Below are 22,764 nucleotides of genomic sequence, written 5' to 3' on the forward strand. Positions count from 1 at the left end.
TATCCCTTCTTCCTAAATGCCTTCCATTCGTCCCCTTTGCATCCTTCTCCATTCCTTCTTATACTTTCCTTCCTTCTTTGTTTCTTGGTCCCCTTGGACTCCTTTTATTCCAGGATTGGCTCTTCACATTTGAACAATAAATTAGAAACACGCCCATTAAAATACATAAATAAAATTAGATTTAAATAAATATTATAAATAAATCTGGAGCAGAAAGCCTAACTCTTTAAGTTAAACTGATTTGAGTTGTTTATTGATTCTGTTTTTATTTAGTAATAAATCCCTGTTGTTGTAAGAAGAATAATTTCTCTCTTGAAGCAAAGCGTCATGTGAATAAACGACTGTTTGCAGTCACAGTCAGGAGATAATTATGGCATATTTAGATTTTAGATCAGCAGTCATCCATCTTCCTGACCACAGGCAGGAACCACGCCCATTTCGTGACGCAGAGGAGGCGTGGCCTGGCTGGTTTAAATTGGGGAGGAGCGCTCCTCAGTGAACAGCTCAGTGCGCGAACAAAGCGCAGGAGGTGCAGGAGAGAGAAAAAGAAAGAGAGAGAGAGAGAGCGCTCAAACATCTGCAAGAAAAAAGCAGAAGACTGCATGGAAGAAGAGCGGAGAGGAGCTCCTTCACAGGAATACTGAGCCGAAAAGTTCCCAGCTGTTTGACCTTTGGCACAAACATTAGGTGGACGAACAGAGAGATTCAAGTTCAAAGCGCGGAGGTGAGTTCACGAACCTGAAAGGACTATTTTACTGTCAGCGGAATGAAATTAAACGAGACTGAAATATTTACCGCGATTTAAGCCTCAGATTTGATGTTTTTGTCTTTAATATTTACACTTTCTCAGATACATTTCTTTTCAGACAGCATTTTTAAAACTTCTGACTCTTCAGAAACAAGCAAACGCACAAACACAGTTTTATCTTTGCTCCAAACCGCATGATATTCTCAGAAAAGCATCAACACCGAGTCTTTATTTCACACTGCAGCATGGCAGTTACAACAGGCAGGGTCCAGGACATGAAGCTAAAGTCTTTCCAAGCTCATGCGCCCGTTTTTATTCTATGAAATGACAAAAATATGAAGTGAAAACAGGAATGTGCTGCTTCATTTATGTTCACAAAGTGATGAAGTGGAACCGGAGAATCTGCTTTGTCCTACTTTACTCTTTGATATTAGAAGTGTTTACATCATATCTCATCAGACTTGTAGGAACACACGCTCATTTATAGTTATTTAAAAAGGACTGTGCACATGGATTTAAGTTTAGATGCTATAACACTGCTGTCCTCACTAACTTAATATATTCACCCACTTTTAAAACCAGTCTCAGATCTCATTTAACCTTTTTTGTTAAACACAACTGCAGATTCAAACTCTAAAAACAAATAAAAAATGTTCACCCTGAGAGGCCAAGAGATAGTTGATATGATAGACTGTATGTAAAAGACGGCAGTAGCCACTGTGACATCACTCATGGGTTAGTTGCTATAATCATTCTGGTGATTTGAAATCAAGTCGTTAGCCTATGAGCATCCTCTCTTTTATCGTCCTTTTTTCTTTAAATGGATCATAATTTATTAAAAATCATTTATTCATCATTTTTGGTAAATTTATTTATTGATTGATTTAATAATTTGGACAAAGTGTTGTTGGGTCGGAGATCGCAGGAGAAGCAGGTCGCCCCCTGCTGGTCATTATAAAGAGTGCAGGTTTAAGGTTCATAACTTCAGGTTTCAGATGTTTTACCCGGCCTGTGGTTTGCACCAGCAGTGACGGATGGAAAATCGAAGCTCTGGGATCAAACGTGTACGAGTGTAGCTGCAATTTGCTCATGAACGTCTAAGCGTGACGTTTAATCTTTACTGGATACTCAGGATCATTCCTCATAAAAGAATGTGCATTTCTGTTTCTGCTTCACATTGTGACTTTTATGGAACAAAACAGCCCGAGGAGGTTGGAACGACTCGGGCGTCATGTCCTGAAGTCTGTGTTTTTCATTTTCATGCCGCAGCGTGTAATAAATGCTCGGCACTGGTAATATTTTGGCTGGCTTTGTTTATGTGTCTGGTATGAAACATTTTGTGACTTTGAGCAAACACTCAGTTTTGTAAATGTAATTTAAAAAATGTTTTGTGGTTTTTTGGGGTGTTTTTGTGGTTTTTTTTAAAAATTGGAAAACTTGTAGAAAAATGTGTTAGCAGATGTGGGCGAGTGTACTCTAACTCAGCACTACACACACTCTATTCAGAGCTCTTAAAATGAACAAAAGCCTTTGAGGACACTTTTTTGGTGTCACACAAACACACACAGGTTGGAGCTTCTGATTGGTAGATGACCCCCTGTGCCACCTGAGCCATAGCTGACCTACACAAAGGCACAACTATATAACACATGAAAATTTATGACTGCATGTGCGTTATGACCAAAATCTCATATCCCGGTATAAGAATTCTATCATCCCGATAACGATATAAATCACAAAAATGTAACATTTTCTGTAAATTCTGTGAATCTCGGGCAGCTCGACTTGCGGGAAGTGTTTCCAGCTGCGCGTCATGTAGCTGGAGTCGAGTGTTTTAACCGATGCATGAAACGATACATTTTTAGACATAAGTTGTAAAGGCCGCAGTTTTCTTTGTGAGTATTTATTACACGGCGTGCTGCGGGGGAAAGCCTGTTCTAACGTTTGAGTCTAAGGTTTATTTTTTAGCACCTGGCGGCTCTTTTTTACTTATCATCCGTAAATAATCTGCTCTTTCACGTGATTCAGTTTATTTTGAAAAGTCTCAACAGGATCTTGAGCTTAATTGTGAAAGGTTTATGTGGAACATAAACAAGCGGACACATGATGGTGTTACCGTTGTTGTTGCTAACCAAAACGCATAAAAACAGGCGCTTGTCCGTCCGTAGTGTGGTTATATTAAATATAAGAGAAAGAGAGAACTTTAAGAAATTAATATAGCCGCTACAGTGACCTTCAAAATAATGAAAAAAATATTGCCGTAAACAGTTTATTTTGCGACACCACGAAACAAACGATAGCGTAAAATGAAACAACAGACGTTTTTATATCGTCATGATATATATATCGTTATATCCAACAGCCCTAACTGCCTGATGATTATTCTGTTTTATAAATGAGTTTAAACAGAGAATACCCAAAAGCACATTTTCAAAAAGCTGTTTCACGACCTCTGCTGTAAGTGAATGACTTTTAATTCTGTGTAATGAATCGTTCAGAGAGGAAAATTACGCTCAAGTAAAATATCTGCTGACTTGTTCATTCAAACTTATGCTTTAATTCAGTTATTATAGCTAAATATTTTTATTCTGACTTCACAAAAATAACAAACACAAGCTTATGAATAAGAATCAAAATCAAATGATCAGAAAAGCTCCTAAAAATAAATAACTAAAAATCAAGAGTTGCAATAAATGTAAAAAACTATTGGCATGTATGCTTCATCCATCACTGTTGGTGTCAACGATGCTCTTTATAAAAAAGACATTATTGAAAAGTGAAGCCGCTTAAACCTGTTTTTTCTAATGACCAGCAGGGGGCGACTGCTCTGATTAAACAGTCTGTGGGAAAATGACGCAGTGTCTCTCAAGATCTTCATGATGAACTTATGATCTTGGTTTTAGGTCATATTAAAAACCGTGTTATTTATTATAGGTCCCATTAAGAGCCAAAAAAGGCGGGAAAACACTCAGAACAGGACTTCACTAACGAGGGACATCACAGTGGCCATGTCCCTCTTTCATATACAGTAAACCTGCTCCATGCAGTGAACTTTCATCACGTCATTACAGGCATGTGTGTGTCGGTGTGTTTAAGTGATCTGAGCTGTACTCGTTCAGCTCTCAGCACCACAGGAAAGTCTCTGTGGGAGAATCTGCAGGTTGTCTCTGAAACTGTTTTCCTAAACGAGTGACTGACTGAATAAATTCGACTGAATTTTTATTAAAAAGGATATTTCTATCAGCTCTTGCTTCTGCGGCAGAGCTGCGTCTTTTTAATTTGACTGAAACTGCGAGCAGGATTGCTGCTGCCACACGAACCCGTGCCCTCGGTGTTAATTAAAAAGAGGCCTGTTTTAATGAAACGGCACGTCTCTCTGTGAGAGTCTCAGGAGAAGAAACTGGATCTGTGTGACCGGCGCGCCCTCGCTCGGGCTCGTTTAGTCACTTTTACCCCCTCAGACTGAAAGCAGCTTATTTGTTAATTACACCTCTGAAGAGTGTGGAGGAGGCTTCACTGAGCTGCTTTGAAGGAAGAAGGAAGGAAGCACTTCATAATTTCAGAATAAAACAACTCGTGCACAGTTCGTCCTGTCAGCATCCAGCGGGCGCTAAGATGGCTGCAAACCATTCAGGGCATCCGTCATTCGTTCCGTTTCTTTCTTTCATTTCTTCCTCCTATCCTGTCTTTTACTCTTACCCTTCCTTTTACCCTCCTTCTTTCTTCCTTCCTTTTCATCTTCTACTCTTATTCCCCTAGCTTTTCTTCTTACTTTCTTTACTTTACCTTCCTGTTTTCTTCTTTCTTTACTTTCTTCTCTTTCACTTCATTCCTTTTTTGTCCTTTCTCTCAATCATTATTTTCCCCTCTATTGTGCTTCCTTACCTATCTTCCTTGCATTTCCATTCACGCCTCCCTCCTTGCTTAGTTGTTTTGCTTTTCTTCCATTTATCAAGCCTTCATTCTCGCCTTTCTTTCTTCTATCCTTCCTTCCTTGTTTTCCTTCCTTTTTGACTACCCCATTTTCCTTCCTTTCTCTTCATTCATTTGTTTCTTTGTTCCTTGCTTCCCTGTCCTTATTTTTCCCCATCCTGCATTTTTACCTTTCTTCCTTACCTATCCCTTCCTCACTTTGCCCTTATTGTCTTACTTACTTGCCTCTATCCTTGTTATCTATCCTTTTTTCTTAGCTTGTGTCCTTGTTTTCCCCTTTCTTCTTTCTTTAGGTTCTCTCCTTTCTTCTACTGAAATTTCCTTTCTTTGCTCCTTTCTCCCCCCCAAATCTTTCCTTACATCTCACCACTGTCTGCTCTAAACCAAATAAGAAGCCAGTGGTGAGATGTCAGGACTGGGGTGATGCTGGAACCAGTAAAAAGCTGAAATACAGTCCTAATGGTCACAAGCGTAAATGGCAAATAACTATGAAGTGCTTAAATAAATAAATAAATAAAAAAAATCAGGCAAACACAATTTAAATGGAATAAGAAACACTGAGTGAAAGAAATGATTAAAAAGATTGATTAAAAGGGAATATAAGCCACTCAAACTGGGAGTCCTGTGGACTGTGATGAATTACTAGATGACATATCAGCCATAACCTGATACGCCCTGTGACACATTATACTCTTAAACCCTTTCCTTTTAGACTAATTGAGGTCCTCCAATCTGCACAGAACGAAGATTTTTCTTAATATGAGGGACATCTGTCAACTGCCAGGAAAAAAAAAGAGCTGTTTTCAACCCCATCAGCCTGAAACTGGATCTGATTCACCAGTTTGTGTCTCTTCATTAGCCCCTGTGTTTATTCACTGCTCCATCACATGCAGCTATTCCTTTACCGGCGATTCTTTAGGATTAAAGAGCTGCTAATAAAGAAAGAAAAAACAAAGGTGGGAACAGTTCAGTTTGCTGGATGTGATCATAATGTTTGTGTGACGCTCAGCTTCACCGAGAAGTCACACAGATACTCACAGCCTGAATGTTCTCGCCAGCTTTCAATCAGATTCCACTAACAACAGTCTGACACCAGAGCCAAGCATCCGACCAAAAAGACTCGAAGATGAAGATTTGTTTGAAGAGCCAAGCTTCAGTGAGTGTTGTGGTGGTTCAGCGGCCATGCAGCAGAGCTCACCGGCAGCGGTTTGAAAGCACGTAGTGTTTGCTGCTGACACCCCGAGGGGAAGCTCAGAAAGTAAAGCCCACACAGGTGAATGTGGAGCTGGAAATGACATGGTCAGACCTGCGTGTGCAGGAAGGAAGAATCGGAAGTCTGTGCAGCGTTTTATCAGGCTTTAGAGGAAACTAAGAAGTAGACGGGAAAGCTTTCAGCAGGAAACGACAAAAATGACATTTCCGGTAAACAAAATGGGAAAATAAAAACCACCTGACTGCACCAAGGCAAAAATCTGTAAAACACTCCTTCTTTACGAAATCACGATGCCATTCCAGAAGAAGTTCCACTTCAGGAAACCACATGTCCTGTACATGTTAACAGCAGCAAAACCAGAAATATGTTTCAGAAATCACATTTCTGCAAAAAGGAACATTAAAAAAAGTAATTAATATTAGGAAAATATGAAAATAACATCAACAACACAGAAACCTAACGAGAGAATAGTTCAGAAAACACGACATTCCAGAACTTTTATGAGAATACAAAAACACAACAGCAGAGCATGACAAATGTTTCAGAACTGAATGTTTCCAGAAAACCTTTCAGATAACTTGCAAACAAAAAAACATCATGCCCAGATTACACAACAAAGCAGATTTTCCATAAAGCATCCAGAAATTATAAAATAAAGTTTCTGGTAACATTCCAGAAGATGATAAAACATTCATGAAAACACAACTGAACCCAAAATGTGACAAACGTCCTGGTAAATATGGCAACATAATTACACTTTACACAGAAGCAGCTTTTGTGTAGACAAAGATATTTACTTTCTGCAAATATATCGTACGACCTGCTGGGTATAAATCTGAGTATCTGTAGCCTGAAACGTCCCCGTCTCAGCAGTGAGACACGCTGAGGCTTTGTGTGCTGCAGGAGATGATTAAAAGCAGGATTTGCATTTTAATTGGATAAGAATTGTATCATAGAGGTTTTTGGCAGCTGTCTCGAATCTTCTCAAATTAACACAGGTGTTAGTGTGATGATTGCATTGGCCGTTGCTCCACAGTTTTGTTTTGGGAACGTTTGGACATTTTTCAGGTTAAAGAGCTGTGTGTGTGTGTGTGCGCATGTGTGTGTGTGTTCTTTTAAAGGTTTCAGACTCATTAACTGAGGTTTCTTATCCTTTTTAGTCTGAATATGAGCCGGTCAGGTCTGATTCACCACCTGAATGATATCCAGAGGACAGGGTTGTGTTTTGGATGCCACTGTAGAGACAAACTCGTGACGATGTACAGGTTTTCACTTTATTTCACAGGGGTGGGAGGGGAGCTGTTATGCTTTGCAGACTCGGGCCGCTAATTGATTTCACGGCTGGTGATGTGCCGCCCAGAGGAATCTGGCACCAAAGACAGGAGACAGAAGGAGGAGAAAGAGATGTTTAGGCACACGGTCACATTAAAAACACCAAGTGGGAACAGATCCAGAATTATTGACCTTGTGATGACCTTTTGGATTTATGCTAACGGGAGAGTGAGGTCAGAGGTTGAACTTCAGGATAGGTTTAGTAATGAGTTGGTCAGCTATAAATGCTTTTGATCCTGGTTGGATGAAAAAGCCCACTGAGGCGGAAATGGCTCAGTTTCCATCAGTTTGTAGCTAACAACAGTTGGCGCTACATTATGACAATGATCAGTATACTTCACACTTATTGGACGTCACTTTAATCGCCTCCAAGTTGAGATTACTTTTACTTTCTTCTGATTGGGTGCCACTTGTAAACACATGTGGGTGTAGCTTCTGTCTCTCTGAGATGATCACATCAGGCACGTCCTTGTCTTTTGCTTTTACACCCCTGATAACTGGCTAAAAAGGAGAAAAATAGCTATCGAGACCAAAGCAGTTTATTTCTGCTGTTGAATTTGAACATGGGAGTCTATGGGGATTGACTCACAGGAACCTCAAGTGGGCATTTGAGGAACTGCAGCCCATGTAGCCCCAAATATCAGGACAATGTACTGATTATATACAAAGTGAATTTAAAGTATACCAGTGATGCAGGTTTATGTAATCATTCTTGTCTTTCATTGTCAGCAGACACATGAAGAAGGACCCGTCGGTTCATTTCCAGCTTCTTTAATTCTGTTTTTGGACTCTAATAAAGCAGCTTTGCATGATTCACAGTTCAAAATAACCCTATCTTATACTGGGCCTTCAGTTCATCTTGTCTAAAACAAGCTATTCTGCATCCTCCCCCTTTAAGCAAGCTTTCTTCTGATTGGCTGCCCCTCATAAACCCATATGTGTAAGGTCTGACATCAAACAGAGCCAAGAGTAGAAAAAACAGTGACAAATGAGTGTTCAGCTCACAGGGATTACTTGTAGAAACACTGAGCTCATTATTTGAAACTTTGGACGTGTTTAATGTGAAAATCCAGCTTTGGAACAGGAGATTCATGGCAGGAAGTAGAGAGGGAAGCACAGAGCCCAGGTCCACAGATTTGAATGCAAACCCCCGACTGTGCACTGTTTAGTTTTATGTCTTTCTGTTAGAGAAAGTTGTCGGATTTAGTCACGCTTTGTGTCTGTGGTTTGTCCTGCTGTGCACTACAAGCTGTTTAAACACCTCAAGGAGAATTTAAGGCTAAAACGATGAGCTCGAGTTTTCACCCATTTCAAATGTAAAGGTTTCATTTGTGGATTAAATAAATGGCCTCACTTCTCATTCAGAGGATCGACTCATTCATGACTGAGCCGTCACTAATAAGAAGGTTTGGTCCCAGCGTGTGTGGCTGTTTGTGGTTTGAACGTAGCCTTGGGCTTCTTAACATGGTGTTCCTGTGGTTGATTAGAGCCAGGTGTCTACTCTAGAAAATGAGGGTATTGAGGGCAGCCCGCCTCGCCGCAGAGGACCAGCTGCTGCTTGCTGCAATCTCAAATGATCTTGTGGGAAGGCTAGTCGTAAAGCTAAACATGCCCTTGCTGAAATTAGACGCTCTGGAGGACAAATTGTGCTGCTGTTGCTCATTTGGAAAATGAAATCTAGCCCTGCAATTATTTTATGTTGTTGTTGGCCCTAATTATAAATCATGGAAGCGGCTGAAGAGGCAGTGTTGCTGACTCATTGCTGAGCGGCACACACACTGCTGTGGTTGTACTCAAAAGCAATATTATTCCCAGCTGTGCATGAAATCAGCTCAGTTCTGTAATGGAAAAACGAGAGTGAGGAGGAATATGCTGAATGCTGCCCGACGGTACATGTGTTTCCGTAATGTTTAAAAAGAGATGATGAAGGAAAGAATTAAATCAAGGCCCAGATCCTGCACAGATTCCCTGCTCACGGGGCTCGTTTATCAGGTTCAGAAGAGTGTGTGTGTGGTTTTGTTTTACCATCTTTGAGCTTGTTTGGGGATCGTTCTTATGTTTGTGTATTACATTCATATTCAAGGATATGCTCCTGCCTCATGCACTGTTTTATGAGCCTTTAATTATTCAGGTAAAAGTCTCACTCCATAAGTGGGCCCAGACTTCCCTTCAACCTGTCAAGCTCCTCTCAAACTGAGGGTAGACCCTAGGTCTACCCCAGCATCTCCTTCCATGCATTTCTTTTTGGTCTTGAGGAGCAGCGTCTGTACTCTGAGCTCCCACCCTCCTCTCTAATAGATATCCAATAGATAGATACCAGATACCCAACTTAGTCTCCAAACTAAGTACAAACACTAAAAACTGTGGCTACAGAAAAATATTCAACTTAGCGTTGTTTGGAGGAGAAGATATATGTCATTAGTTGACAGTTGGTGTGTCAGAGGACTTCTGGTGGTTATACAACAAGAGGCAGCTGTGGCACAGGAGGTAGAGCAGGTCATCTACCAATCAGAAGGTCGGTATTTCGATCAAGTATCCTTGGGAAAGAAACCAAACCCAGAGTTGGTCCTGATTCGCTCATTGGAGTGTGAATGCGTGTGAATGCTGGATGGAAAGCACTTGTGTGTAGAGAAAAGTGCTTGCGTGTGTGGGTGAATGAGACATGTTGTATAATGTGCTTTAAGTGCTCGAGTAGAAAAGAAGCATTTACAGCTAGTTTAGAAAAATATCATGGTCCAGTCCAATCCTGGTTTTCTCACCCTGCCATGCTGTCCCACACTGATCATCAGTTAGGTGGCAACAACTTCAAAATCTGAAAGTAATTATTAATATTAGAAAGTGAGTCGCAGCCTCAGGTTTGGAGTTAACATCACTGACACGCTTTTATTTGGTCTCATCTTTGACACCTTTTTTATATCTAACCTCCAATGGTTCCTCTTTCCTTTTACCCTCCAGTGGCGATGGTGAACAGCAGGGTGGAAGCACCCACAGTAGCGGTGATGGGCAGCGGCGGCGGGACAGCGGGCAGGTCGTGTGCAGGATGCGGGGGTCGTATCGCGGACCGCTTCCTGCTCTTCTCGATGGAGCGGTACTGGCACACGCGCTGCCTCAAGTGCTCCTGCTGCCACGCTCAGCTGGGCGAGTACAGCAGTACCTGCTACAGCAAAGGCGGCATGATCCTCTGCAAGAACGACTACATCAGGTGAGGCTTTTCAGAAACGTGAAACGTGTGTGTGTGTTAGTGTGTGTGAGGGAGGTACAGGCAGGGGTTTTGTGGGCATCTCTAGGAAAAACTGAGGGCTGGATCTGGAAAGCTGCTGAGGAGGACCCTGAGACACGGCAGACTTTGTGCATCAGGCCAGTAATAATACAGCAGCCTCTCATGAAATAAATAAAGCTCTGACTGTACGGTCGGATTACGCCACAATCTGCAATAAGATACACTGAATAATCATGAGAGGTCTGCAGTGTGTTGGAGGAAATTCCACATTCGGTCCAGCCGTAAAATGGGATGTTTATGCAGGTGCATATAAATGTCCCCGATTAGTATTCATGCGGTTTTTGCACTGGTGTGACTCCAAATTAGAAGCTGGACTCTCACAGGTTCCTATGCATTCATGACTGGCTCATGCTTAAGCTCATTCAAACTCATCCAAACTGAAAAAGGCTTCACTGAAGGCAAAAATCTGCCTTTTACAAAACAGACTGGTCAGTCGAGTCACAATCAAACTATGATTCTAAACTAACAGGGAGCTCTTCAGTTGTTGAATGCTGCTTTTTTTTTTTTTTTTTTTTTTTTTTTTTTTGACAGCTTCGGGAACGTGTGCCAAGTCGATACACCAGTTTGGTCTCAGGAAGCTCAGGTGCTGAGATGTGATGGCTTCTCATGTTAGAACCTGCAGTTCCTCTAGTGACCACTTGAGGCTGGCTCAGGCATTGAATCAGCCCCATAGACTCCTGTGTCAATGTGTCTAACTTTAGAGCAGAAATAAACATGTTTACAGCCTTCTACAAAAATACCTTTGGTTTCTATCACTATTCTCTCGTTGTTAGTAACTATACATGTTTTTGGAATGTGCCCGTTCAAGCTTCAAAATACAAAACCTCAAAGCAGTGCAAGCTAGCATGTTGGCAGTGTCCATTTTTTATATACAGTCTATGATTCCTGGTCATTGTAGCACCCTCTAGTGGTCAAGACTTTACTGTGGTTCATCCAAAATAAGATTAGTGATCCCATGAGCTACGTTTTGTTTTATGAATGCTGCTTTGTGATGTCACTTCTAGGGCTGGGCCATATCATACCGTTCATGGTAATACCGGTATAATGTCGAGCAAACGATAAGAAAATGGAATATTGCGATAGAATATGGGTAAAACACGCATGTGCAGTGCCTTTGTTTTCATATGCACATGGCGGAAAAAGCATGACGGCGACGCAGAATGAGAAAGGCGAAAGCGGATCGTTAAATGAAACGGATGAACCAAAATTGGTTTGTAAAAATGCTGCAACTTAAGTGGTGTGGAACTGGTTTAGCTTTCGCCCATCAGATACACAACAAAGCACTATTTTTGGTAGAGCATGCTAGCGGACCGTCGTTATTACGTGTTGTTTGGAAAATACGGCACACTTAAAATCAATCCTTTGATTTTTCTGAAAATCGACAGTGCCCCTTATAATCCCGTGTGCCTTATGTATGAATTCTGGTTGTGTTTACTGACCTCGAAACAATTTTATGTCGTACACGGCGCTCGAAAATCTGTCAAATGTTTTAGTACGACTTTGCTAAGCTACGAACCCGCACCGTTTGATGGATTGTTGGAGCATTACGGCTATCGTAAGCAGGAGCCTCGCAGAGTGATACGTACTGTGCTTCAACATAATATTACTGTATTGTGTGTGTATAACCTCTTTTTAAGTTTTGTGGATATTATACATGGTTATGCTGAGGATATGTCAGCCTAGTTTCCACTGGAAATGCCTTGTGGTTAAACTGTCAGCAAGGAATTTGCATTTGCACTGTTCATTTTTTATATAACTTTAATGCGCATAAAAAACAGCTGCTTGTTTAAGTGAAAATACATTGATGGGTTTTTTTGCACTAATAAAGTTGTGGAGTTGTAAAGCATTTTGTCTAGTGTCAATTATATTGTCAGTTATATCGTTATCGCAAATTTTCAAATGTATGTCGTGATAAATATTTTTGGTCATATCGCCCTGCTCTAGTCACTTCCTATTTTGCCTTTTTTGATTGGCTGAATGCTTTTGAATAGATTTTTTTTTTAAATTCAGCTCATGGCTTTTGTTACTTTTGTGGAAATTGAAGTCATGTGTGCTTTTAACTCCACCAATACCTCTTATTTTTGGCCCAATCAGCAGTGATGGAGCACTTGAGAAGCAGTCCAGTCAGTGTGAAAGCTCTCCTGCTTTGATGGCTTTTGAGAACCAGCGTACATTTTGATTGGCTTGAAAGCCAAACGTTCACAGCATCATGTGGCCGTTTTGTACTGATGTTCAAGTGCTAGCTTTTTGGCACCTGACACCAGCCCTAATTTTCACAAAAAAACAAACAAAAAAAACCCTGCGTGTGTTTCCAGCCGCAAACGAGCTGAAGAAACGTCTGATTTAAATCCACTCTGGACTTCCAGTGCCACTCCAGAATTACAGCCGCCTCAGATTTCTCGCTTGGCAGCCGTTTGTTCCGTTCTGTGGCAGGAGTGCAAATAAAGAGCTCAAAATATGTATAAATAGTCCTACAGTGGATTTCGGCTAATTTGTGTTTGAGTGGGGAGGACCTCCAACCGCCATCCATCCCATGAACTCAAAGCTACAGACACTGACCAACAGACAGGAAAGCCATGGCTAAATTATCCAAACCCTGAGCTGAGGTGGACTTACCTAAGGTCTGGTTTGGGGTCGAGTCCTTAGATTCGTCATGCTGCTAAAGAAAGATGAGCCTTAACTGAGACTCGGGAGGAGTGTGTGTGTGTGTCTGAGGGTTAATTAAGGAGGACAGGGATCCTCTCAGGCACACTCATTAAATGACTGTTTGGATTAAGATAAAAAATTCATTACTCTGTGGAGTCATTGAAAGGGGAAGACAAAGAAAGAGGGAGAAAGAGAGAGACGCCAAAGTGGTCAAGTGAGTATCGCGGGGTTTCACGTGTAGCTTTAATGATGACAGCAGCTTCCTTTAAAGGTTCAACACAGGCACTGACCTTCCTCCAGGTTCAGACTGATGAGGACCGGCTGCTGTGTGCCGCCACACTGAAACGACCCGGAGCCGATACCCTCTCTTTGGACCTTTTATGGGTGCTAAATACAGACTATATATAACTGATGCATGAAGACTTAAAACCATTTACAGCTTTAATCACAAACTTTTGTTATTACCCTTCTGCCCAAGCTTCAGTGGTGCCAACATGCTGTGTTTATATAAGGCAGGGGTGTCAAACATAAGGGCTGGAATCTGCCTCACAAAGACTCTAATCCGGCCTGCTGGACTGCTTTTGAAAATATGAAGGAGGTCATAGGTTATTCTACAGTAAAACCTTCAGTTTTATAATAACTGTAGGAGTCTTTTCTGTCATTTTATACATTATTTCTTACACTTGAAGCCCAAAGAGTCATCTGACAGATTTCTTTCCTTTACTACATCAGCATGTAGAAAAACTGACATTTACTGCTGTGATGGCAACTTTTTTTCTGGCATTAAGATATCTTGACGTATTTGGTGGCATTGAACTGTTGTCTTAACATTTCAACATTTCACAGGTACCTGAAACAGTAGAGATGGGATTTGAGAACCCACGACATCTGCTTTATGGCTGTTGTGTTGATGCATGACTGTTTGGTTTCATGTGCAGGCTGTTTGGACACAGTGGAGCCTGCAGCGCTTGTGGACAGTCTATACCTGCCAGCGAGATGGTGATGCGAGCACAAGGCAGCGTTTACCACCTGAAGGTGAGCGTGATCTTCTACCAGTCCAGCGTTGTCAACCTTACATGTTTTCATCTTTTCAGACCGGTGAAACTTTTAATCCAATTTATTTGTTTTTCTTTAGTGTTTCACGTGTGCAACATGCAGGAACCGCCTGGTTCCCGGCGATCGCTTCCACTATGTCAACGGGACAATCTTCTGTGAGCACGACCGGCCGGGAGGAGGCCTGCTCAGCGGACACTCAACTCCACTGCAGGGCAACAACATCATGTCTGACCAGAAGGTGAGAGGCAGTTTCTGGACTCAGACTTTTTTGAACAGTGACATCATTTTCATTCAGGAAGATTTTCATGAAGCAAAAATGTGAGCTTAACTGCTGATGAATTGGCGAGTATTTTTTGCTCCATCCCCCTTTTTTCAGAGGCTTAAATAGAGTTTGATAGTTCAGTCAAAAGTTGCTTCATCAGCAGCTGAGAGTAATTTTCTCCGTGTTGGGGAGAAGATCTGGAGATGATTCAAAATGTGGTGTTTGCACCTGGAAGTAGTTTATGTGGACTAACAGCATGCAGATAAAAAGAGTTCTTAATGAAAATGAAACAGACCAATCCAGTGGATTGGAATTTTGTTTTGTTGTTTTCCAGTCAGTTTAACTTTAATGCAGACTCATGGATGTTTATCCAAGCGGGTGATTGGTTTGGTTTATAACCTCTTCTCTTTACCATCTACAGGTCTGCTGAGGAAGAGGATGGAAAACCAAATGTGTGCCTTCTCCCCCACCTTTTTCCTCTTCACCTTCTCCCCCTCGCTGTAAATCCCGCCGCTGGTCAACCTCCCTCTGATCTCGTGGACCCTTGCCGCTGGTTCAGATTTTAACTTCCCAACAGACTCTGAAGATGACGAGGAGTAAAATCTGAAAGAGGTCTGTTGGGATTTCACTGATTAGCTGTGGCCTGGCTGAAAGAGGAAAAGTGGAACTGTCCCATTTGTGTGATTTTAATTTTCCCAGCCAGCCAGTTACTGTGGACATTGAATGAGGAGAAGACAATGAAAGCAATGTGACTCCTGCAGGAGGTGAACTATATTTGACCACATATTTGAGTAAAACTCGTTTGGGTCTGTTGTGTCGTCATTTTAGCTACTCGATGTTTCCTTCGACACGCTGAGAGACACCTGGACACCATAACATCTGTACTGACTTAAAGACGTGTACTTCTCTGTGTACTTCTCTGTGAAATATTCACATTTTAGCGAGTTAGTGAAGAGAAATTGCTCCCTAGTGGCAGTGTGAATGTCACAGACAATGGGATTGATTTCTCCATGAATTTTAAGACTGTCTTTTCCCAGTTAAATCAGCTCGTTCTCCTCCACATGTCTCATATCAGTGACTCTTTATGACCTATTTTAGTCTGTGCAAGCTGCTTTGCAACCCACCTCCACCTGAGCTTCTCTTTTTAATGCCGTTTCTGACTTTTTCAGTGTCATATCTGCTGACATTGATACCTGCTCTGTTCTATATGTGAAGGGAGATGTACTGCCATATATATAAATGACTACAAATGGAAACCAAGAACAGTCGTCTTTTGACTGTAGTGTCAAAAACAAGGACAGACCCTTTATTTAACTTACTTTATTAAAGACTAGCCTTGATTTTTAATTCTTCCTGTTCTCAGGGAGAAGCTACTATCACTGAGTTTCTGTTGTGGAATAAAACATCAGCTTATGCATATGTGCAGTTCCTGGCTCCCAAGGTGAGTCAGTCCCTATAGACTCCCATGTTATAATGTCCAACTTTGAAGCAGTTTCCTCCTAAATAACAGGTGTATGGTGGGGTTCATTTGTTTATAGCTGTTTGGATTTTATTGAGGCTTAAAATAACTGGCTTGCTCACTTTTAGCTGACAACGTGGCACAGCACCTTCTCCTCCAAATATGGTCACTTCCAGCTCCAGAAAACCAACATGGCGGAGGCCAAAGAATGATAAAGTTAAAGTTACAACAGTGGGTGACATGGCAGTGGCCAAGTCCAACTTTTCCTTCTACTAAGAAGAATTAAGAGTGTGAAGGTAATACTCTTCTAGCAAAACAATGTTTATGTTGTTGTTGTTGTACTGATGGCATTAGTGCTGTGGAAGCTTTACCATGTGAACCATTGTAGGATAAAGTTATAGTGCGCTAAAGTTGATTCCACCTGTCTCCGTGTGCTGATGGCGATTAATAAAACAGCTAAGACTGATTATTTGAATAAAGACTCATCTGACAGTCTGAGTTAACCACAATCTGTGCCACAGTTTCATTTTCTAATTTTGTTGCCTCATCTCCAGTAAACATGATAACAACAAAGTAAAAATGCTAAAATTCTTTATTGATTTAAGAAACTGTATTTAAAGCAATATAGTCTTTAAAGCAGGCTTTGATATTTATCTCCTATCATGTTTGCCCTCGATGTTCATGTCATAGAGAGTAGATGAACCCTGCCTAATTCTCGTTATGTGGCTCAGCCAATCAAAAGGAAATGGGAAGGGGGGGTTAAAAATACAGTGTTTCACTGTTTTGTTTTTCTATTTCTGGCTCTGTGTGATGTCATGATGATGGAATGAGCCCTGCCCACTTCTCTTTACATGGTCCAGCCAATCAGAAAAAAGTTGAAAGGGTGGACTTGTTTGAGCGATGCTGCACTACGGACCAAAATAAGATAGTTTAGGTTTCAGGATGCTCTAAATACTCAGTTTCAGACAGGTTTTACTGCTCTAGGATCTTTGCAATATCATAAAAATGGAATCAGTTCCGCCTACATCTGTTTACGTGGGACAACAGAAGGATGGGAGGAGCTAAAACAGCAGCTAAAACCTCTCAATACTCACTTTCAGACAGGTTTTTCTACTCTTGGATCCGTGTGATGTCAGAGGGAGAATATCCCTAATATGGCCACCTCAGCCACAGAAGCTTCATCGCCCTGCAGTCCGGACCTTCTGTTTCTGAAGGGCAGTCCTTCAGAAGTGGTTGGGCAGTATGTTTGCTGGCATGATCACAAAGCAGCCTAACCAAGCTTCAGTTAGTTCTTTGTTTTTAATGTCAAACTGCACAAACAGTCATCCTCACGCACTCTGTAGATATTTTTTATATGTTGTAGCTTGAAGTTAAAATTTTTCTCAGTACATAAGCGAAACAATAAAGTCAAGATTCTAGAAACATAGTCATTTCTACACAGGTAAAAATTTCTCTTAGATCAACTAGGAGCACAGCTGCTACTGGGCGTAGCACGGCAGCACCCATGATGTACCTTTTTCCTAGGATGCTGTATGAAAGAAGTATCATCTGGAACATGTTTAAGCTTCATGCAGTAACCGTGTTTGGAAAGATTACTCAGCTGCAGTGACATATACTGTGTAGTTTAAATGTTTACTGCAGTACTGTTCACATTTTTACTCTTTATACTGACGTGTTTTCATTGTGCTGACATTCTCTCTGCTGCAGTACAAACCATCATTTCTCTGTTGATTCTTGAGTATTTGGAGTTCTTTCAGAAGAACTAATAATAATAATAATAATTCAGTCATTCGACTCACATGTGACAAGTGTGTGATTGGGCTAAAGAGCTAGCTCTGGCTGCCTGAGACTGAGGGGTAAGTAGGGGAGAAACGCTTGTGGTTCTCAGACAAACATGGCTGATTACCCACAGGAATGGGATTTCAAAGGCCTGAGCTGAGGCCATTACAGAAGCAATTAAAGTGGGATGCGCTGGAGGCCTACGCGGGCTTTAGCTGCACTCCAGTGTTGCAGCCTAATGAGGCCTAATCTGGTGAGCTGGTCTAATTAAAAGGGAGGGTTGTTTTTTCCTGTGGGCTCCAGGCAGCCAGCAGTTTGTGGTCTCCATAGTTGTCTGAAACAAAATAAAAAAATAAAATACAAGAGCGAAGATTTACATTGTTTTCAGCCATAAAAACGTTCGGATTCCTCTTTTCTGTGTCCCTTCAAATTAAAACTTTTTTTACATGCTCTCTGATCCTTCCAGGCTCTCGGCTCTGATTGCTTTCTGGCATGAAAAGTGCCTTTAAATTAGCCTTTTTAAATCTTTTTGGCATGGAAACTACAAGATCATCTCTTCCACGCTAATTTTGGGATCTCTCGTCCCCCTTTTTTTCCCCCTGTATTGTTTTATGCAGCTTTCTGTGGAGCTAAATTAAAGGCTGGAAGTGAGGCACACAGAACGGGCAGAGGCACACATGAGTAGCCAGCTGCGACTCCTCAAATTAACGGGGCCCGGAGAAGTCGGCAGCTCCCTCTCACAGGGTTAGTCCAATTAGCTTCACATTCACAGCAACAATGAGGCTTTTAATGGTGGTGATTCAGAGAGCTCTTTCATAATGATGGAGGGCGAGTGCATTCCTCTGGTTTTTCACTCATGACTCTGCTGTAAGCCCGGAGTCTCACCAGTTTCTCCCAATTCAACCTCAGTCCTGTTTAAGCTAGTCAGGCTGTAGCTTCTTATCACAAAAAATACAAAATACAGCCTGTGCGATTGTGTTTTTTTTCTCTCATCCTTTTTCAGTTATGTATGTTCCCAATAAAGATGGCTAATGTTTCAAATAACAAGGTCAGTGTGTGAACAAATAATCCACTTGAGCCAAAAGCTCAGGCTTTAATTTAATAAACACACAGTTTATTAAATTTTTTTCTCCTCTTGGATCTTAATGATGTCAGTGAGAGGAACACACAAGTCCCACCCACTTTCAATTACAAGGGAGGCTGGCTTTATGTGGAGGTGAAAAAGCTTATTTTGGACAGGCTCAAAAAAAAGAGGTCGTAGAGGCGAAATAAAAGTTTCTAACAAGAGAAGCCTCTTTTTCTTATGTCAAAACTGAATTTAAGATTTAGTGGTATCTTCATATTTTATCCAGACTCCAACCTTTCGGGCTGAAGATAAAGCCGCAGTTCCTAAGTGACTCGGTCCCCATAGACTATGATGTTAAAATGTTTAGCTTTAACTAGGAATAAACATGTTTACAGCCTACTATATATGGAGGATAAACATGTTTATAAGACACCTGTTTAAACAATACGAAGCATTAACATTTGCAAATAACAGGGAGGGGATCTTTTTAATATGGTCCTCACAGGCAGAAAGAAGTCCCACCCACTTTTATGTTACGAGTGGTAGCCAATAAGAAGAAAGTTGGCTTAAAAGGAGAGGGGGGAGGGAGCTAAAACAGTAATGCAAAGTTGTTCTCGTACAGTAACGTGTGCGCCCAGTATTGTGTATATAGAGACAAGAGGAAAGAAAGCAGTTCATTAAGTTTACAGATGGGAATCAGCACTTTCAAGTCTGAGTCAGAAAACGGTGGAGTGCCCACTCCAGGTTAAAGTTAAGGACTTCAAGTATCTCACGGTATTTTTCTCGAACGAGGGGAGCACTGAACGGGAGACTGACAGAAGGATTGGTGTGACATGGGAGCATGATTTCAGTGGTGAAGAGTGTAAAAGGGAATCTGTTTCATTACATTCCCGCTGCCAACATGAACATGAGCTTTGTGTCATTACCAGAAGAATGACATCACAATAAAAGCAACCAAAATGAGGCCTGGGAGGTTGGTCATTCAGGAGGGGTTTAGAGTAGAGCCCCTACAGCTCCACATTGAAACCAGGACCAGGTGAAGTGTTTCAGGGACTTCCAGCTGAGAGAATTCTCCAGGGCAGACCCAGAAGACAATAAGGAGATTACATCTCTCAGCTGGCCTGGAAACACCTTAGTGTCCTCGGAGCGAGTGGATGGATGAATGGATGGTATTTATTATAAAAATTCATGTTAGTATTAAATCATTTATTGATTCAGCTTTGATTGTGTGACAGTGACTGGTGGAAAAGTGAATTATTTTGATACAAAGATATGCTGTATATCAAAGATGTCAGTTTCCTTAAACATGCATTCTTTTCTGGAAAATAAAGACTCATACATCAGGGTACTTTTTGTTGGTTACACCTCCGTTCTCAATATTGTCATCCCACACAAACTCACTCACAAGCTGGCAACACTCGACCTGCACCCCACCCTATGTGAACGGCTACAGGACTTTTTGACTGGCAGGCCCCAGTCCGTCAGGATCAGCAACAGGACTTCAGCCATCATTGTAAACACTAGCGTCCCACAAGGTTGCGTCCTCAGCCCCATCCTCTACACCCTGTACACCCACAACTGTGTCGCCTCCAACAAAGACAACATCATTTTGAAGTTCGCGGACGACACTGCAGTGATCGGTCGCATCACTGGAGGGAAGTGGCTTATAGGAGAGAGGTGGCCGGTCTGGTGTCATGGTGTGAGGACAACAACCTCACCCTCAACACTGACAAGACAAAGGAGATGATAGTGGACATGAGGAAGAAGAGGAGGCCTCACCCACCGCTGTCTATCCAGGGCCTTGACGTGGAGAGGGTGAGCAGCTTTAGGTACCTGGGCATCTACATCACGGAGGACCTCACCTGGTCACTGAACACCACACAGCTGGTCAAGAAGGCCCAGCAGCGGCTGTAATTCCTGAGGAGGCTGAGGAAATTTGGTATGTCGGCCAAGATCCTCGGCAGGTTCTACAGCTGCATTGTGGAGAGCACCCTGACCAGCTGCATCTCTGCATGGTACGGCAGCACTACTGCTATGGACCACAAACGCCTGCAGAGAGTGATAACAACTGCGGAGAAGATCATCAGAACTCCGCTGGCCTCTCTGCAGAGTATCTACCATCGCAGAGTCCAGAGGAGAGCTGCCTCCATCCTCAAAGACCCCACGCACCCCCAACACGGACTGTTCACACTTCTGCCCTCGAGACGAAGGCTCAAAAGTGTGAAATCCAGAACGTCCAGACTCACTAACTCCTTCTTCCCCATCAGACTCTTGAACAGCTGACCCATTTTGAACAGTAATAATAATTTTTTTTTTTGCACATCTGGTCATCTTACATATTAAGCCAGCATATTAAGCTATAGCTCTTTTGCACACATCAGTTTCAAACCTCCATATTTTGTCTCCTTTTCTGTCTTCAGCTATTTATTTGTACTATTTGCATTTATATGTTCCATTTCTATTGTATATATTAATCGGCATCTGTGGGTGGACAGCAAAGAAAGAATTTCATTGCACAAAGAAATGCCTTTTCTCTTGTGACACATGACAATAAACACTTTGAATCTTTTGAATCTTGAATCTTTCAGTGGCCAGCAGGGAGCAACTCCCTTGAAGGCTGTGCAAAAATGACCTTCCTCCTCTCTTGATCTATGACTTCAGTGAACACTGATGTGTCCATGGTCTCAGTTGTTAGTTTCAATAATCCGTGATGAACCAGGATATGTTCAAGGGCTGGTTTCAGAACACCAAGATGGCGACAAAGAAGCCTGCAGATTGAAGCTTCTCAGAAGGACTTCACTGTGTTGTGGTGGCTTCGTTCATCTTTTATATGCAGTCTGTGAGAAGAGTCCAAGAATAAAAACAGGAGAGGTGGATGCAGAGCAGGTTCCTTTTAATTCCTCCAAATCTCACTCTCCAGCATGCTTCTAGTGTTATTCAGCAGCACATTTTTCTTACTGGGGCTAATCTGGGTGGTGGGCAGAAGTAGGCGTAGCGCTGATTACTGCGGTGCCTCACTGGCAATCCTGTATCTGTGGACAAAGATCCCATTGTTTCTCCATTTTCCCCAAGAAATCTGCCCAGGAGATACATGAAACGTGGCCATATGTTGAGAATAGAAACATTTAACTTTAAAATAAAGTTAAAATGTAAACTAAAACACGGCCTGATCAAATCTAATTCTGCTCGGTGCAAAGAAATCACCAAAACTTTGTGTTTTGTTTAATCAACAAAAAAACAAAAAAAACAACACAATTTCTGCCAAAGCCTTTGGTGATTTGTGCCCATAATATGATGAAGTGTCTGTTCCCTAAAGTGTAACAGAAGCATAAGGAGAGGAGGATTAAAGAAACATAAAATCGCTTCACAGTACTGGAACATGCTTCGTTCTTCATGTGTGGTGTAATACGAGGACAAATGTAAGTCATACCCTCTGAAAACTTTCATTCTCCTCGTCTCACATCTTTGCAGTGCTGCTAATTGGTTCTTGAATTCGTCTGGCTAATTAGCGAGATGCAGATGAGGCTTGATTGGCTCGAGGCCGGCATGGAACTCGCACTATGGAGGGAGGTTGGGAGACCCCCCTCTTTCCTTATCAAGATATGGAGATAATTGCAATTAAACTCATTTGCATGCATTAATGAATTTGTCTTATGCTTTTCAAGATCACAGACGTGGAGTAAATAATTGATTTCCTATCAGCACAGACAGGCTGAGCACATCAGGCTGCCTTCATCACAACCGTGTGAAGTCACCAAACTGAAAGCTGCCCGTGCTGTTACACGACTCTCCTCCTAGGCTTTATATTCACCCACACGGAGTTTATTCATATTCACTATAAACACAGAAATATGAAAAGGAGACATATTAAAAGGCTGGATTAACATAAATACATGAAATCGGTGTCCAGTCCTGTGGTGTAACAAGCCTATCGTATAGCTCAGTGAGCCACTTCAAGATGAAATATTAGAGAAACTTGTTGAATAATTT

General features: G+C 41.7%; 1 protein-coding gene across 1 annotated transcript; it reads left to right on the forward strand.

The window, feature by feature from the left end:
• Positions 1-495: 495 nt before the first annotated feature.
• On the forward strand, positions 496-16,438 carry LOC120714411 (LIM domain transcription factor LMO4.1-like). The gene is made up of 5 exons (XM_040000610.1): positions 496-724; positions 10,182-10,428; positions 14,091-14,187; positions 14,288-14,446; positions 14,892-16,438. The coding sequence occupies exons 2-5, from the start codon at positions 10,187-10,189 to the stop codon at positions 14,898-14,900; spliced, it is 507 nt and encodes a 168-aa protein (XP_039856544.1). The 5' UTR covers positions 496-724; positions 10,182-10,186; the 3' UTR covers positions 14,901-16,438.
• Positions 16,439-22,764: the final 6,326 nt, after the last annotated feature.

The sequence above is a fragment of the Simochromis diagramma genome, unplaced genomic scaffold (genome assembly GCF_900408965.1).
Source record: "Simochromis diagramma unplaced genomic scaffold, fSimDia1.1 OVJJ01000596.1, whole genome shotgun sequence".
In the NCBI taxonomy this organism is placed as follows: Eukaryota; Metazoa; Chordata; class Actinopteri; order Cichliformes; family Cichlidae; genus Simochromis; species Simochromis diagramma.

What these genes read in the sequence shown, in the direction of transcription:
- LOC120714411 (XM_040000610.1), top strand. Translation starts at nt 10,187, where the DNA reads ATGGTGAACAGCAGGGTGGAAGCACCCACAGTAGCGGTGATGGGCAGC. An exon ending in TGCAAGAACGACTACATCAG is followed by an intron (nt 10,429 to 14,090) that starts GTGAGGCTTTTC and finishes TTTCATGTGCAG; the next exon opens with GCTGTTTGGACACAGTGGAG. An exon ending in GCAGCGTTTACCACCTGAAG is followed by an intron (nt 14,188 to 14,287) that starts GTGAGCGTGATC and finishes GTTTTTCTTTAG; the next exon opens with TGTTTCACGTGTGCAACATG.